We start from the raw sequence: 17603 nt of genomic DNA, 5'->3' as shown, positions 1-17603 counted from the left end.
CAAAATGCTCTTTAATTTATCTAAATGCAAAAGTAGAATTATTAGGTTAAAAGTAGGATAAAAATAAATTCCCCAGAAGGAGGCTCACTTTGAAAATAAGTTCTTATTTACCAATGGAAGTATTTTAGCCTTCAGTTGAAAACATATAGTGTTTCCATCACCCTTTGATTCTCTACTGTTTCAAGAATAGGGCTAGAGGACAAACTATAATAAATAAACATAAAATCAGTTACATTAAGAGGAGATCTTAGGGGCTTCCCTGGTGGCACAGCGGTTGAGAGTTCGCCTGCCGATGCAGGGGACGCGGGTTCGTGCCCCGGTCCGGGAAGATCCCACATGCCGCGGAGCGGCTGGGCCCGTGGGCCATGGCCGCTGAGCCTGCGCATCCGGAGCCTGTGCTCCGCAACGGGAGAGGCCAGAACAGTGAGAGGCCCGCGTACCGCAAAAAAAAAAAAAAAAAAGAGGAGATCTTATCTGTGTCTTTGCTGAGTGTAGACATGACTTACGTGCTAAAATCCTCAGGACTTGACAGCCAAAGAACAAGTGTATAGAATAGGTTTTCTTCCCAACTCAGCCAGTGTGTCTTTGTTGGTAATATACGCCCAGTGTTGAGAAACTTACATTTGGGGAGATCAGAATAATATATTTCCAACAATTATAGAACAATTAGATGCTAAACTGGTGGTAGCTAGTGACTAAAAATAGCAGAATTCTTAGGAGTTGGTAGTAGTCGGAAAGCTTCATGGAAGAGGTAAAGCCATTAAGTCATAAAGGATGAATACATTGTTTTCCTATTAAAAACCTTCTGTGACCTGTTCACTTAGAAAATCAGAAAACAGAGCAAGTGAGAAAAGAAAACGCAGGCTCGCATTCTTACCCACCCAGAGTTCTGTTAATCTCATGGTATATGCTTTTAATCCTTTTCGATTGCGTGATTTTTTTTTAACGTAACCGGAATCATAAAGTAGCCTGTTCTTTTCAATTATCAATGTATCCTAACAATCTTTCTGTGTTGAGTTGGTCTATTCCTCTAAATAGTAGCTGTACAAGTGACTAAAGAAAAGGAAATAAGAGCACAGAAACAAGTGTCTTCCGTGAAATGTCTCTCTTAAGTCTGTTGCCCATCATGCAAATGAATTTTTTTCTAGTCTTGAGTTTTGAGAGCTCTTTATATAGTCTAGAGACCAGTCCTTTGTCAGATATGTATTTTGCAGATAGTTTCTTTAAGTGTGTAGCTTGTCTTTTCTTTGTTTTAGCAGGATCTTTCACAAGGCAAAAGATTTTAATTTTGATAAAGTCCAGCATTTCCTTTCATAAATTATGCTTTTGGTGTCAAGTTTGTAATTCTTTGCCTAGCCCTAGATCCCAAAATTTTTTTATTTTTTTCTTAAAAGTTTTATAATTTTATGTTTTACATCTAAGTCCGTGATCTATTTTGAGTTGATTTTTGTGTAACGTGTGAGACTTAGGTCAAGGTTCATTTTTTGCCTATACATATTCAATTGCTCCAGCACCATTTGTTGAAAAGGGTTTGTTACAGCACAGGGAACTACATTCAATATCCTGTGATAAACTATATGGAAAAAATATGAAAAAGAATGTGTGTGTGTGTGTGTGTGTGTGTGTGTGTGTGTGTGTGTATATATATATATAACTGAGTCACTGTACCGTACAGCAGAAATTAATACAACATTGAAAATATATTTCAATAAAATAAATTTTTTACACCTTGCTCAAAAATTATTTGGGCATATTTGTGTGGGTCTGTTTATGGGCTCTCTATTACGTTGCATTGATACATGTATCTGTCTCTCAACCAATACTCCACACAGTCTTGGTTACTATAGTTATATACTGTGTTATGTATATAGGAAGCTTGAAATTGGGTAGACTAATTCATCCCATTTTATTCTTCCTTTTCAAAGTTATTTTAGCTATTCTAGTTCCTTTTTTTAATGTAAATTTTGGAATCAGCTTTTCTACATCTACAAAGAATCTTGCTGATATTTTGATAGGAATTATGTTAAACCTATGTATCAGTTTGGGGGAAATTGAGATCTTTGTTACACTGAGTCTTCCAATCCATGAACATGTTATCTCCTTTAGATCTTTGATTTCTTTCATCAGCATTGTGTAGTTTTCAGCATACAGGTCTTGCATATATTTTGTTAGATTTTAAACCTAAGTATTTCACTTTTCTAAGTGATTGTATCAGTGGTATTGTATTTTTTATTTCAGTATCCACATATTTATTGCTAGTATATAGAAATACAAGTGACTTAAAAATTCTTTTAAATTGTGGTTTAAATATGTATAACGTAAAATTTGCCATTTTAGCCATTTTTAAGTATGCAGTTCTTAAAGTGCAATTGAGTACATTCACATTGTTGTGGAACTATCACCACCATACATCCACAGAACGTTTTTAATTTTGCAAAACTGAAACTCTGTGCCCGTTAAACAATAACTCCCTGATAAGGAAAACTCTATTTTTCTTTCTGCTTGCTACTTACAAAACACTTCTGTACTCCAAATGTGTAGGATTTTTTTTCCACATCAAGCAATTCTTTGACACCAGTTGTGTGTCCTACAGTCTAACTCAACTGGCCTCAGATCCACAGGTTAAGAGTTCAGTTGCACAGGGTGCCTCCACATTACATGCCAATTGCAAGTCCAGCTTGTCACCTGTGCTTCTGACCAATGGTATAAATCAGAGGTTACCAAAACTCCCCCCTTGGGTTTGATAGTTTTCTAGAGCAGCTCACAGAACTCAGGAAAACAGTTTTCTTACTAGATTACCAGTTTATTACAAAGGATGCAATTCAGCAACAGCTAGATGGAAGAGAAGCCCAGGGCAAGGTACGTGGGAAGGGACGCAGAGCTTCCATGCCTTTTCCAGACACACCACCCTCCTAGCACCTCCGCATGTTCACCATACCCTATCCTTTTGGGGTTTTATGGAGGCTTCATTACGTGGGTATGATGGATTAAATCACTGGCCATTGGTGATTCATTGAACCTCCAACCTCTCTTTCTCCCCAGAGGTTGTGTGGTAGCACTGTAAGTTCCAACTGTCTAATCACAAGTTTGGTTCCCCTGACAACAGTCCCCATCCTGTGATTAAATAGGGGCTTTCCAAAAATCACCTCATTAACGTAAACTCAGGTTGAGTTGAAGGGGCTTGTTATGAATAACAAAAAACACCTCTTTCACCTTTACTGCTCTGGATCTATTTCAGGAGCTGGGAACAAAAACTGAATATTATAACAAAAGATGCTTCCATTGCTCTTATCAGTTAGGAAATCATAAGGGTTTTAGGAGTTATATGCCAGGAATAGGACTAAAACTAAGTATGTATTTCTCATTATAAATCATAGTATCACATTCCCTGTTCCTTCCCCCTGCCCACAGCCCGTGGCAACCACTATTCTACTTTCTGTCTCTGTGAGTTTGATTCCTCTAAGTACCTCATATGAGTGGAATCATACAGTATTTGTTCTTTTGTGACTGGCTTTTTCTACTTAGCATAATGTCTTCAGGGTTCATCCATTTGATAGCATGTGTCAGAATTTCATTCCTTTTTAAGGCTAATATTCCATTGCATGTATATACCATATTTTGTTTATCCAGTCATCCATCAAAGGACACTTTGGTTGCCTCCACCTTTTGGCTATTGTAAATAATGCTTCTATGTCATGGGTATATAAATGTCTCTTCAAGACCCTGCTTTCAAATCTTTTGGAGATATATATATATATATATATATATATATATATATATATATATATATTCATATACAGAAGTATTCGTGTATAATTCTGTTTTTAATTTTTTGAGGAATCACCAAACGTTTCCACAGTGGCTGCATCATTTCACATTTCTACTAACAGGGCACAATGTTCCAATTTCTCCACATCTTTGCCAACACTTGTTATTTTCTTTTTTTAAAAAATAAGTTTATTTATTTGTTTGTTTGTTTATGGCTGCGTTGGGTCTTTGTTGCTGTGCGCAGACTTTCTCTAGTTGCAGTGAGCAGGGGTTACTCTTTGTTGTGGTGTGCGGCCTTCTCATTGCAGTGGCTTCTCTCGTTGCGGAGCATGGGCTCTAGGCGCGCGGGCTTCAGTAGTTGCGGCACACGGGCTTCAGTAGTTGTGGCTCGTGGGCTCTAGAGTGCAGGCTCAGTTGCCCCATGGCATGTGGGATCTTTCCAGACCAGGGATCGAATCCGTGTCTCCTGCATTGGCAGGCAGACTCTTAACCCACCAGGGAAGTCCCTGCCAACACTTGTTATTTTCTGTGTGTGGTTTTTTTAGCTAGTTAGTTTGTTTTAGTTTTGTAATAGTTTTGTAATAGCCATCCAAATGGTGTGAACTAGTATCTCACTGAGGTTTTGATTTGCATTTCCCTAATGATAAAATTGACTTGTTATGTATATTTAGTATCCTGCCATCTTGCTGAAGTCATTTATTAATTCTGGGAGAATTTTTGTAGATTCCTTGGAATTCTCTGGGTAAACATCATGCCATCTGAAATAGAACAGTTTTATTTCTTCCTTTTGGATTTGTATGTGTATATGTCCTTTTCTTGCTCTGTGACACTGGCTACAACTTCTAGCACTATGTTGAATAAGTGTGATGAAAGTGGACATCCTGATCTTAGTGGGGAAAGCATTCAGTGTTTCATCATTAAATATAATGTTAGCTGTAGAATTTTTGTGTGTGCTTCTTACCAAGTTGAAGAAATTCCTGTTTATCCCTAATGGATGTTGAGTTCTGTCACATGCTTTTTGGCATCTGTTGTATGATCATGTAGTTTTCCTTCTTTGCCTGTTAATATATGGATTATATTGATTTATTTATTGTTTGAATTTTGAACTAGCCTTGCATCCTTGGAATAAACCTCACTTGGTCATGGTATATAATTCTCTTTGTATCTTACTGAATTCTATTTGGTAATATTTTGTTAAGGATTTTTGCATTTATCTTCAGGAGGGATATTGGTCTATAATTTTTTGTTTTGTTTTTTTTAATTCTCTTTGATTTTGGTATCACAGTAATAGTAGCTTCATAAAATGAATTGAAAAATGTTCATTCTGTCTTCTGGAAGAGATTGTGTAGAATTGGTAGTTCTTGTTTAAATGTTTGATAAAATTTTCCAATGAAACCATCTGGGCTTGGATATCTTTTTTGGAAGTTTTTAAATTATGAATTCAGTTTCCCTAGAAGTTGAAGGGCTGTTTAAATGATCTTTTTCATAATAGTTGAGTTGTGGTAGTTTGTGTTTTTCAAATAGTGATCCATTTTGTCAAAGTTGTCAAATTTATGTCAAATTTATTTTGAGCACCAAAAAGGAGTCTACATTCTTTTTAACCTCTCTACTGCTTTTCTTTTACCTCCTGGTAGTTGCTAGTATTTTCCCTTAGAAATGTCAAAATTTGAAATTCCATAGCTCCCCTTGGCCGACCTGTTATAGAATTGTTTCTCCTTTCTGCCTATCTGAAATTTGTTTTGCTTTGTCTGCAAACATTCCCTCAGCACTGTGTTCTATGGGAGAAAATAAGGTGAAAACTGTTGATATAAAGTGCCTTCTTATATTTGTGTTTCCCTGGGCTTGCAGTTTAAGTTTCTAATAGTCAGGAACAGTGTCTTCTTTCTACCCCCCACAGCTGCTCGTACAGAATAGATTAGTATCTGTGAATGAATAACAACTTCATAAATACTTAGAAGAAAAGATAACCTCCTCTTTTAAATGTTATACAACACCTCCCCTGAATCTTTAATGTTCCTATTGGATACTAAATATGTAAATTGTGAGACAGGCACTTATTTGGTCATCTAGTGTAAGACTTTGAACATCATAAATATTGGTTAAGTCTAGACATTAGTACTGACTTTAGACAGCACCAGTGACAAAGAAATCATCATGTTATGGGCAAAAAAATTTAATGGATTTTGGAGATGGGGTAACAATCCTAGTACAAGACCAAGTGAATGATTATTTACACCAATATAAAGCTTCATAAATTTTCTTGGCTTATAAAATTCACGACTGTCTCAGCAGTTTTTTCACAGCACCTCTAGGACAAAAAGAATACCCATCCATTTGAAATTTGGTTAAAACAAGTCTTTATGTCCCAACAACACCTTTTGGGCACTGTACAGTTTCTCAGACCTTGGAGTCATAGTGGACATTCCACTGTCATTCCTCTTCCACATTGATTTTTCCCAGTATATGTTTTATCACAGCAACTGCCAAAAATCCAGCTTCCCAAAAAATATGGGATTATTGAAAGGAATGCAGCAGTCTTAACATAGAAACTGTGAACTACCTCGAGCTGGTAGTTCACCCAATGTTCAAACAGGTGTTTTTGTATTTCCCTCAAAAATCTGAAAAATCCTGCAGTGCCCTGTGAGTTCACTGTTGTGCCTTGGAGTGCTTTAGTGTGCAGCTTGCGGCCCTAATGACTGTCATCACAGAGGGTGGGAGGGGAAATCTCTCCGAAGGACTGAGGTGTCTTTTGGAGGGATGTGGGAATAGTGAAAAGGGATGTTTTGGGAGTATCAATGGAGACTGAGTACGTGTTAAAGACTGACCCATAATCTTAGCTAAATAAGCCATCTGTCTATAACCTTATCTCTTCTAAAGCTTTGAGATAAATGCCATACATATCTAATATTCACTAGGGACTACAATTTATCTCAGTATTAATTTTTACTATTGTCAGTTCATATGCATAATATTTTTATTTTTCTTTAATGCCATTGTCATACTTTTTATGTAAAAATAAAAATTCAGTATGAAACTCTGATGTTGATGTAGAAGGATGACTTGTAGCCTTTGATTCTGTCCTTATTACTTGGTACTATTACATTAGCTTTTTAAAAAATGTCACTTGAGTCCAATCTTTGTTTCTGACTCATAGAAACAAAATATAATTTTTGAGTCAATCAAAAGCTCTTGTTTTTTCTCTCTATTTGTGTAGAACAAATCACCTGCTGCAGTTACAGAACCAGAGACAAATAAATTTGATAGTACTGGATACGATAAGGACTTAGTAGAAGCTTTGGAAAGAGATATAATTTCTCAGAATCCCAATGTTCGATGGTAAGTTATATCACAACAAAATAATTGGATGTTGCTTTTTGGAACAGAAAATGGAACAAATGTGGGCATGTACTGAAGATCAGTCCTTGAGGACAGAACCTGAGGACATACAATGTGAGCATGACACATAATGAAAAACTTGACTTTGGTTCAGGCTGTACCAGTTTTTGTCTGAGATTTTTTAATTTAATGAAATAAATAAATAATAAAATTTTTATTAAATTAAAAATTCTACATACAGAATGGGAACAAGATCGCAGAAATTACATCTTTTTGGGACATTCTCCAGTGGTAAAATGGCAGTCATTCTTATGCATGTATATTGCTTGTTATCTTTAGGTTTATACAATATATGTTGCTTTTATATCAGAGCAGTGGTTCTCAACTTTATTACTGTTATATCTAAGGGATAAATTAGGAGTTTGAGATTAACATATACACACTGCTATATATAAAATAGATAACCAACAAGGACCTACTATATAGCATAGAGAACTATACTTAATATTTTGTAATAACCTAGAAGGAAAAGAATCCCTTTGGAATAACCTAAGGGAAAAGCCTCTGAAAAAAAAATAGATATAGTTGTATGTCTACCTGAATCACCCTGCTGTACACCTGAAACTAATACAACATTGTAAATCAACTATACGTCAATTAAAAAAATAAATATTATATCAAATCAAAGAACTGTAATTTATCACAGTGAGTTATAAATCTCCCTTTCCCACAAAGTTAGGTACCTTCTGTTATACGTTTTTTGTTAAAACTTTAATTATTTTTAGGTATAGTTTTGAGGGATATTTTAAAATATATTATCATGTCATATATCATAATATATTATCGTGCCATGTGTACCGGTTGTTGTAGTAGTAGTAGGAGTGTTCTAGTGGTTGGAGATGACTTCACGGCAATCTCTATGATACTCTTTAATCTTGGTGTCTGGGCTTTCCTGGTGGCGCAGTGGTTGAGGGTCCGCCTGCCAATGCGGGGGACATGGGTTCATGCTGCGGAGCGGCTGGGCCCGTGAGCCATGGCCACTGAGCCTGCGCATCCGGAGCCTGTGCTACGCAGCGGGAGAGGCCACAGCAGTGAGGGGCCCGCGTACCGCAAAAAAAAAAAAAAAAAAAAAAATCTTGGTGTCTATCTCTTGATAGGGTTGGGGGCAAAACAGCAGTTTTGCAACCTGGGTCTACTTTATGCCCTTTTTATTCTTTATGGGTTTTTTTAATGGGCTTATTATTTCTAAATCATGGAATTTATGGAATGAGCATTTTAAGAGCAGAAGTTTAAAATGAGATGGCATAATAATACTTAAATTGTAGGCCTATAGACCTGTGTTCTCATTCACCAAGCTGAAAATCATCACTCCCAAGAACTGAAGATTCAGGGGCTTCCCTGGTGGTCCAGTGGGTAAGACTCTGCGCTCCCAGTGCAGGGGACTCGAGTTCGATCCCTGGTCAGGGAACCGGATCCCGCACGCTGCAACTGAAGATTCCCCACATGGCAACGAAGATCCCATGTGCTGCAACTAAGACCTGATGTGGCCAAATAAATAAATAAATATTTTTAAATATTAAAAAAGAATCGAAGATTCAGATTGTGCTCTTTCTATATACTGGTTGGTGTGGCAGGCCTCGTCACAGTGTGTTAGTTCACTAGTGCATAGGAAGAAGCTTAGCATTCTGTCAGCAACGTAAAATCATGTGCTTTCAGCGATTCTCAAGAATGACTACATAGAGTTAAATATGTGATCTAAGGTTGTTGATAAAATATCTTCTCTTTCAGGGATGATATTGCTGATTTAGTAGAAGCGAAAAAGTTGCTTAAGGAAGCTGTGGTGTTACCAATGTGGATGCCAGAATTCTTTAAAGGCATTAGGAGACCATGGAAAGTAAGTGTATTACTGTAACGGCATTGTCAAAGCAACTGGCAAGTGCATTGCTATAGAAAGCCAATATTTATCTGTGTTGGGGGGAGTGGGAGGAGAAAGTAGAGGAGGTAAAGAAAATTTTAAGCTATGTTGTGTTATTCAGAACTTTGTTTAGACCAAGAGCTACTGCAATGTTTCCAGAATAAGAAATAGGTACAGGACTTCCCTGGTGGCACAGCGGTTAAGACTCCGCCTGCCAATGCAGGGGACACGGGTTCGAGCCCTAGTCCAGGAAGATCCCACATGCTGCGGAGCAACTAAGCCCATGTGCCACAACTGCTGACCCCACATGCCACAACTACGGAAGCCTGCGCACCTAGAGCCCGTGCTCTGCAACAAGAGAAGCCACCACAATGAGAAGCATGCGCACCACAACGAAGAGTAGCCCTGCTCACTGCAACTAGAGAAAGCCCATGCGCAGCAATGAAGACCCAACACAGCATAAATAAATGAATGAATGAATGAATAAATAAATAAATAAATTTACTAAAAAAAAAAAAGAATAGGTACAATGTGATATTTGGAAAGTTGGACACATAGCAGATTTATAATAAGCTTACATTTGCATATATGAACAGGTCACCTAATGCAAAAATACTCCATTTTACGTGTTGTGTTGCAGAACTTACATCTGTATTTCTTAGAATTGTTCTTAAGAAATTAATAAGATATATCTGTATCTAATGAGTCATGTGCTGATATGGAAAGAGACTGTCCAAAACACTCTTGGATTTGGGAAATGTGCTAATGGCTAACTCTGTACTTAGTTTTTAAAATTCTTGAAAGGTTAAGTGATAAGCAAGATACAAAATTATAGACATACAGCTGTGTAAAAAAAAAAAACTAATTTGAGCAAAAAGAGTAGCAGGAAATATATCCAGATACTAATGGTACCTGTGTTAGGGTATGATATATCAGTACTATAATATTGATTATATTTTTTCTCATCTCTTAGTTCCAATTTTTTAATAATGTGTAGTTACCCTACTTTTCTAATGGAAAAAGTAAATTTGTGATAAAGTATCCTTCTGTTTGTCTTTTACTTGTCTTAATATTATGTGTAAGTTGGTTGAAAATTGATCCTTAGTAATGGAATTCTTGTGAATTAGAACAATGGCACATAAATCCTTTGCTGATGCTATTATATCCCCAACAGGGAGTGCTGATGGTTGGCCCACCTGGCACAGGAAAGACCCTCCTTGCTAAAGCAGTAGCTACTGAATGCAAGACAACGTTCTTCAATGTCTCTTCATCAACTCTGACTTCCAAATACAGAGGAGAGTCTGAGAAGCTTGTTCGTCTTCTGTTCGAAATGGTGAGTGCTTGAGCTAACTCTAATGATTCTTTACCTCTAGAAGGGGAGAAAGTGAGTTGTAACTACAGCATGTAGAATCACTAGGCAGGATGCTTTTGTGCCCAGAGTGTGATTCCTGTGCTCTTGAAGGTAGAAAATTTTTATTCAATACTAATATGAATAACTTGCATTTCTCTTTGACTCCTTTTCTCTGGAGGAAAGGCTGTCTCTGTTAGCTTTTGGACATGCTCATGTTACGGGATCTGCATTACTGATCTGCTATAGGAATGTGAAATTATTACGGTTTTTAAATCAGGCTTAGTTATAGTAAATGCAGTATTAGAACAAAAATGAGAAAAGGTGAAAATCATAAGTAGATATGGAACGGAGATTACCTCCAATCTATTAACTATATCAAATTCCCTGAGTTTAATGATCCAGTCTTCGGATTAAGTTCTTCACTTTGAGTTTCTTTTTCCTTCTTCCACTGCCACTCATCTGAGTGTCAGTAGAAGAAATGTAATTCAACAAGTTCTGGTTGAGTGTTTAGGTTGAATTCAACAGCTTTTTAGACTTCAGACTTTAAATTTCACTTACTATTTCCGTCTTACCTCATTTAAGAAATTGTGTAGTTATATGCATGAGGACAGAGTTATGTTTATTATATAGATAGTGAAAAAGATTTACATTCCTGGTCATGGTGGACAAAACCTTAGATGACCATGCTAATATTATACCAGATCTTCCTTCCTAGGCTGAGAATAAACAAACAAAACCCCTCACAATTTCGTGTTACCTGTTTTCTGTAAAGGCTTCTTCCTGTTTCAATTCCCATTTTCTTTCTCCTTCAACTTTGATAATTCATAAGGCAGGATGTAAATTCTGACGGGTTCTTATGGATTATTAATAGTCCATCCTACAATAGGAATCTAATGGAGAACCTCTTAGATCATTTTGAAAAATTAGCTTGCTATTAGCTTCAGGGGAAAAATTATATTGTCAGTATTCCAGAATAACTAGGCCTTTTTAAAATGTAAGCTAGGGGACTTCCCTGGTGGTCCAGTGGGTAAGACTCTACGCTACCAGTGCCGGGGGCCTGGGTTCGATCCCTGGTCCGGGAACTAGATCCCGCATGCGTGCCACAACTAAGAAGTCTGCATGCAACTGAGACCTGGAGCGGCCAAAATAAATAATAAATAAATAAATATTTTAAAATTTTATTTAAAAAAAAAGTAAGCTAAATAGGGTGAATGGGGACTTCCCTGATGGTCCAGTGGTTAAGACTCCATGCTCCCACTGCAGGGGGCACAGGTTCAAACCCTGGTTGGGGAACTAAGATATCCCGCATGCCAAAAAAGAAAACAAAAAAGTAAATAGGGTGAATGGCTAAGTGTGGCGTCTTTAGAGTCCGGTGGCCTGGGTTTAGATCCCACTTCTGTCACTTTCCTAGATGGCTAACTGTGGGAAAATTCCTCTCCTGTCCCTCAGTTGCTTTATCTATAAGAGGAGGACAATAATTTAGGACCTACCTCTGTAATGTTTGGAGGGTGAAATCAGCCAATACATGTAAACTGCTTAATACAGAGCCTGACTCATAGGACTCATAAATATTAACTGTTACTGTTTAAGAGTTATTTTATTTTTTTTTAAGGTAGGGTTTTATATTAAGGAAAAAGGACTATTTTCTTCTATGAGGCTAAAAAGCCTCTTACAAAGTGGTAATTTGCAATATTTTTGTATACTGCGGTTTATAAAGACATATCCAACAACTTATTTTTTACTGGCTTCCCTGGTATTGCCTAGGAAAATCTTAACCATCTTTAAATAAATCCTTGCTTAGCTGGAGCGTGCTACTTTGAGCAGTGGCTCAGTCACAAACCAGTGCCTGCAGATTGGAGCTTCTGCCTTTCTGAATTTTGGTTATGGCTCATTTGAAACCACCTTGATTTTCTACTGTTCATCATGTGGACTCTCTCGAGTAAAATTTTACCGCCTCTCATATTTTGGTTTTGACTGATCTACAGATGACTCCCTCTCTCTTGAGTGCCCCTCCCCCCACTCTCTCAAAGTGAGCATTCCTCAGGGCCTGTATTTTGAATAAGGCCACTTAAATATTATAAAAGTCTGTCCAGGGTTTTTCACATGACATGGTAACAAACACATATAAAAACTTAATTGTATAGTTTTTGTTGTATTGTCAGGAACTTTCATTTTCAAGTGTCAGAAATCTAATCAAATGAACAACCATCTCAGTTGTTCCAGCAAAATTCCAGAGATTAATGTTTGGTCTCTTTTGAGTCATATGCTTATGCCTGGACCCTCCTGGGACTCCAGCAGAGTTGGCCTCTCTTGAAGTAATGGAATAAGAACGAGAAAGATGATTTACAAATGAAAAAGAGAGCTTCTCTTATCAGAAGGAGCCATGCTCTGCAGGCAGAAACAATTGGTTTCCTCTCCAAGTCTCTCTACATTACTTTCTCAGGTCATCCAAAGCCAATTTTAAATGTGCCACATAGCCTCTGCTTTAAGTCAGACCTTTCTACACACCCTCAGTATTTGGGATGACTCAATCTAGTAATTTTTGCTTGAAATTTAATTTTTGTTGTTGGTTCTGCTGGTAGATGGTTGCTAGCTAGAATTTCAATTATAAATTTTCTTGCATGTTTGCTTTTTTCTTTCTTTCCCTCCATCCAGTTTATTTTTCTCCCTCTGTTTCTTGAAAAGAAAGTACGAAAATGTTTATACATAGTACCTAAGATCCAAGTAAGGATACCTTATTAAAAATGTATTATTAGGGCTCTTGGTTAAGAATCCGCCTGCCAATGCAGGGGACATGGGTTCGATCCCTGGTCCGGGAAGATCCCACATGCCATGGAGCAACTAAGCCCGTGCGCCACAACTACTGAGCCTGCGTGCCACAACTACTGAGCCTGCGTGCCTAGAGCCCATGCTCTGCAACAAGAGAAGCCACTGCAATGAGAAGCCTGCACGCCGCAACGAAGAATAGACCCCGCCGTCCGCAACTAGAGAAAGCCTGCACGCAGCAACAAAGACCCAATGCAGACAAAAAAAAGAGTGAAGTACTGTACATGCTACAATATAGATAAACATTGAAAACATGCTAAATGAAAGAAGGCAGACACAAAAGGCCACATATTGTATGATCCCATTTATTTGAAATGTCCAGAATAGGTAAATGCATAAAGACAGAAAATAGATTTGTGATTACCAGGGGCTAGGGGGAGGGAAGTATGGGTTATTTTTGGAGGCAGTGAAAATGTTCTGGAATTTGATAGTGATGATGGTTGCACAACATTGTTAATATACTAAATACTGAACTGTCACTTTAAAATGGTTTAAATGGTGAATTTTATGGTATATGAATTTTATCTCAAAAAAAAAAAACTGAGGCCATTTAAATTGACCTCTAATTGACAACTTAAGAGGATAAAAATCAGTTGACCCTTGAACAACGTGAAGGTTAATCTGCATATAACTTATAGTGAGCCCTCTGTATCCACGGTTCCTCTACATCCTTCGGTTCAACCAACCACAGACTGTGTAGTACCGTAGTATTTACTGTGGAAATCTGTCCACATATGAGTGGACCCATGCAGTTCAAACCCGAGTTGTTCAAGGGTCAGCTGTACTTGTATTAGTCAAATGAAAAATGGCCATTTAATTAGAATCCCTTAGAGGGAATCTGTGTGATTTTATTTAAGGTAATGGTTCTCTTTAACAAAAATTTTTTCTAGAACTTTAGAACACTTGTCAGTATCTGTAAATGTCTTCCCACCATTGTTGTCCATATTATTGTAGTGTACAGGATAATCCTGTATTTATATGACTCATAAACAAACACATGTTGAATATAATCAGTTATAGTATTGAATAGTATAAAAAATTGCCAGGCTTCCCTGGTGGCACAGTGGTTGAGAGTCTGCCTGCTAATGCAGGGGACATGGGTTTGAGCCCTGGTCTGGGAGGATCCCACATGCCGCGGAGCAACTGGGCCCATGAGCCACAACTGCTGAGCCTGTGCGTCTGGAGCCTGTGCTCCACAACAAGAGAGGCCGTGATAGCGAGAGGCCCGCGCACCGCGATGAAGAGTGGCCCCCGCTTACCACAACTAGAGAAAGCCCTCACATAGAAACGAAGACCCAACACAGCAAAAATAAATAAATTAATAAAAACTACCCCCAACATTTAAAAAAAAAATTGCCATATAAGATTTAAGTATATGATAGGTCTATATTAGAAGCTGTGTTTTAGCTGTTCTAATTCTATCCTCTCTTCCCAGTATTAGGCAAAGAGGGAGAGATGCACAGGGTGGCAGGCTCCACAGCTCTTTTCTAATTGCTAAACTATAGATGACTTTTAAATGAAATAAAAGCCTGGTGTTGCATGCTTTCTCCCTTTAGGCTCGATTTTACTCTCCAGCCACCATATTTATTGATGAGATAGATTCCATTTGTAGCCGCAGAGGGACTTCCGAAGAGCACGAGGCAAGCAGAAGGGTGAAAGCCGAGCTGCTGATTCAGATGGACGGTATGCCTGTGTCTCTGCGTGAGCTGAGCAAGCGCCACTCATAGTGCTGACCCACACAGCCCCAGTGACGCGGGGCTGGCCAGTAGGTCCTGGAGATTGCCAGCGTTAAACTGGGTGCACTGACAGTGGTGACACACCAGCAATTATGGCTGTTTATTCACAGGACACCCTCTGTCATACACACTGATCTCATTTTTAGCCATGAAATTGAAACAAATGCCGATTAATTGGCCTTAGAGAGGGATATGTATGGTTTTGAAGAATTTTTTAAATTACTATGTAGTTGTGCTGAACTAGTCTTTTGATCAAATCTATTTTGAGTCCTCTTTTTTGCACACTGCAGAAACTCATTTTTCTTGGACCACAAATTCACATACGTACCCGTTAGCTTTATAAGTCTTAGGGAGGCTTGATGATTACCCTGCTTTTAATGTTGTGCTAAATATTTGATGACCTTTAAGTAGTTGAGCTTTGTTTTTTATTTTTTTTACTGTGTTCTTATCCTTCCTCAAGGTGTTGGAGGTGCTTCTGAAAATGAGGACCCTTCCAAAATGGTTATGGTTCTGGCAGCTACTAATTTTCCCTGGGATATTGATGAGGCTTTAAGACGACGTCTTGAAAAAAGAATCTATATTCCATTGCCATCAGGTATCTTTATTTGAATCAGAAAGGTCATGTTAACTCTTAGGTAGTTTGGCTTAGAAATTTTAAAATTTGGTATTAATTAACTTTCCAAGACAAATGTAGGATGTCTTTCCTTATTTTAACTGGTTTGGCTATATTTGGAGCCTAAAGCCTTGATACTAGGAAATTTAAAATTCAATGAAATACTTCAATTTTAAAAAATAAAAATTAATTAAAATTTAAAAATAAATGCAATAAATTCAGTAAGGAATAGGTCTTAAATTTTTTAAGAAAATGAGCTCTAAGAATTGGAAAACAACTTCTCAAAGTAGACTGGAGAAAATAAAACATTGTTTATGTTGAAGGCTTATATTTATAAACTTGTTTCTACCAATAGCAAAAGGCAGGGAGGAGCTATTACGAATAAGTCTACGTGAGCTGGAATTGGCTGATGATGTTGACCTTGCAAGTATAGCAGAAAACATGGAAGGTTATTCAGGTGCGGACATTACCAACGTGTGCAGGTATGAATTATTTTGGAAGCATAGGTGTTTTTTTTCTTTCTTTTTTTAAGCATAGGTTTTTGTGGGTATAAACTTCTATTATGAAGTTTTTTTGCTGAATTAAGATAGATGAAGAATAAAGACCCACATTATAATCTAGTCAGATACACAAGTTTTGGTATTAAGTTAGTCTTAGCTAACAGCCTCTCTCCTGTCTCTGTGATGCTTATTCTTTATATTATGGTACACTTTTAATAAAATTTAATTGCTATCTTATTATATCCTTTTAATGCTTCTTGGGCTTTTTGCTCAGATTCAACTGCTAAAAAAAACTCAAAAACAGGCCTTATAGTCCAGTACTGGATTCTGTGCAGTACTACATATGTATATGTAATAAGATAATTACAGAATAACATACGCACTGAAAATTTTTTTTGTTTACACGTTTTTACTCAACCAAAACATCATTTTGTGGTTTTTTGTTTTTGCTTTTTAAATTTAAAACCTAGGGATGCATCCTTGATGGCAATGAGAAGGCGTATTGAAGGTTTGACCCCAGAAGAAATCAGAAATCTTTCAAGAGAAGAAATGCACATGCCTACAACTATGGAGGATTTTGAAATGGCTTTAAAAAAGGTTTCTAAGTCAGTATCTGCTGCAGACATTGAAAGATATGAGAAGTGGATATTTGAGTTTGGATCATGCTAAATTCTCACATGTAAACTGTGAGAAACCTGTTTGAATAATAATTAAAAGTAGTATGTCATTGCACCAAGCGCTATATTTTTTTAAATTTTCATAATGGTAAGAGTGAAAAAAAAGTATGATTCTGAATAAAAGAAATTTTTTAAAGTTACAAGCAAATTTGTTTTACTTCAGCATTACTGTATTTCTCTTTCACTGACAACAAATGTTGCAGCACAGATGCTATTACTTAGCTTGGAAAACTGTCTTATATGTATATCTAAGTATACCATCTTCTCTTCCACTGCCTGCGGCTGCTGTTCCTTCTAAAGAATAAGACTGGCTCTAGCTCCACAGGTGCCAGTGGATAGCTGAAAATTCCTGAACATTTTTATACAAGTAGCCATTTGATGCATGAACCACACCCAGTGTGCTTTCCTTCCTGCGTGGTGTTATGGTAACTTCCCTCCTCGTCCTGAGAGAGCTTTAAAGGCCCTTCATTTTACTGTGCATTTAAAAGGAAAAAATATATACATCTATATAAAACCTTGCCTGCCTGACTTTATTCTGCCTATGTAAGAGGCTGCACTGTAGGCAAGTACATACTTTTAAGCCTGTGCTGCTCACTGTACTCCAGTGAGACTCATTAACCCATCACTCATGGATACCAAGCATAAATAAAATATGTGATGGTTAATGGTGGCAGTAAAAGTTAATAAATGAAATAAAGGTTAATGGTATAAAATTTTAGGTAAGATTTTTATTTATAATTACTTGTAAAAAACACTGTGGCATCCCAACCATAGAAAACAGAGCCTCAAGAAGACTGAGTGTCTTGCCGTGGTCCCAAGCCTCACAGGTAAGCAGTCAGGCTGGGAATTGCTGACTGCAAAGTCTACACCCTCCAACAAAA

At 37.4% G+C, this 17603-nt stretch overlaps 1 protein-coding gene across 4 annotated transcripts in view; it reads left to right on the top strand.

The window, feature by feature from the left end:
• The window catches only part of KATNA1 (katanin catalytic subunit A1), a 34701-nt gene extending 17313 nt beyond the window's left edge, over positions 1-17388 (top strand). For 2 of the 4 annotated variants that reach the window (XM_081250550.1, XM_081250548.1), the window contains exons 5-11: positions 6983-7104; positions 8893-8998; positions 10194-10352; positions 14753-14879; positions 15393-15527; positions 15901-16027; positions 16516-17386. In XM_081250550.1, the coding sequence (XP_081106676.1) occupies positions 6983-7104; positions 8893-8998; positions 10194-10352; positions 14753-14879; positions 15393-15527; positions 15901-16027; positions 16516-16714 (975 nt within the window). In that variant the 3' untranslated portion in view covers positions 16715-17386. Of the gene's footprint in view, positions 1-6982; positions 7105-8892; positions 8999-10193; positions 10353-14752; positions 14880-15392; positions 15528-15900; positions 16028-16515 lie in introns of all 4 variants that reach the window. The other 2 variants (XM_081250551.1, XM_081250549.1) reach the window with 2 other exon arrangements.
• The last annotated feature ends 215 nt before the right edge of the window (positions 17389-17603 follow it).

This window comes from Mesoplodon bidens (assembly GCF_964165515.1).
Source record: "Mesoplodon bidens genome assembly, chromosome: 12".
Taxonomy (NCBI): domain Eukaryota; kingdom Metazoa; phylum Chordata; class Mammalia; order Artiodactyla; family Ziphiidae; genus Mesoplodon; species Mesoplodon bidens.
Note: the sequence above shows the minus strand (reverse complement) of the source record. Positions and strands in the feature narration are given on the sequence as shown.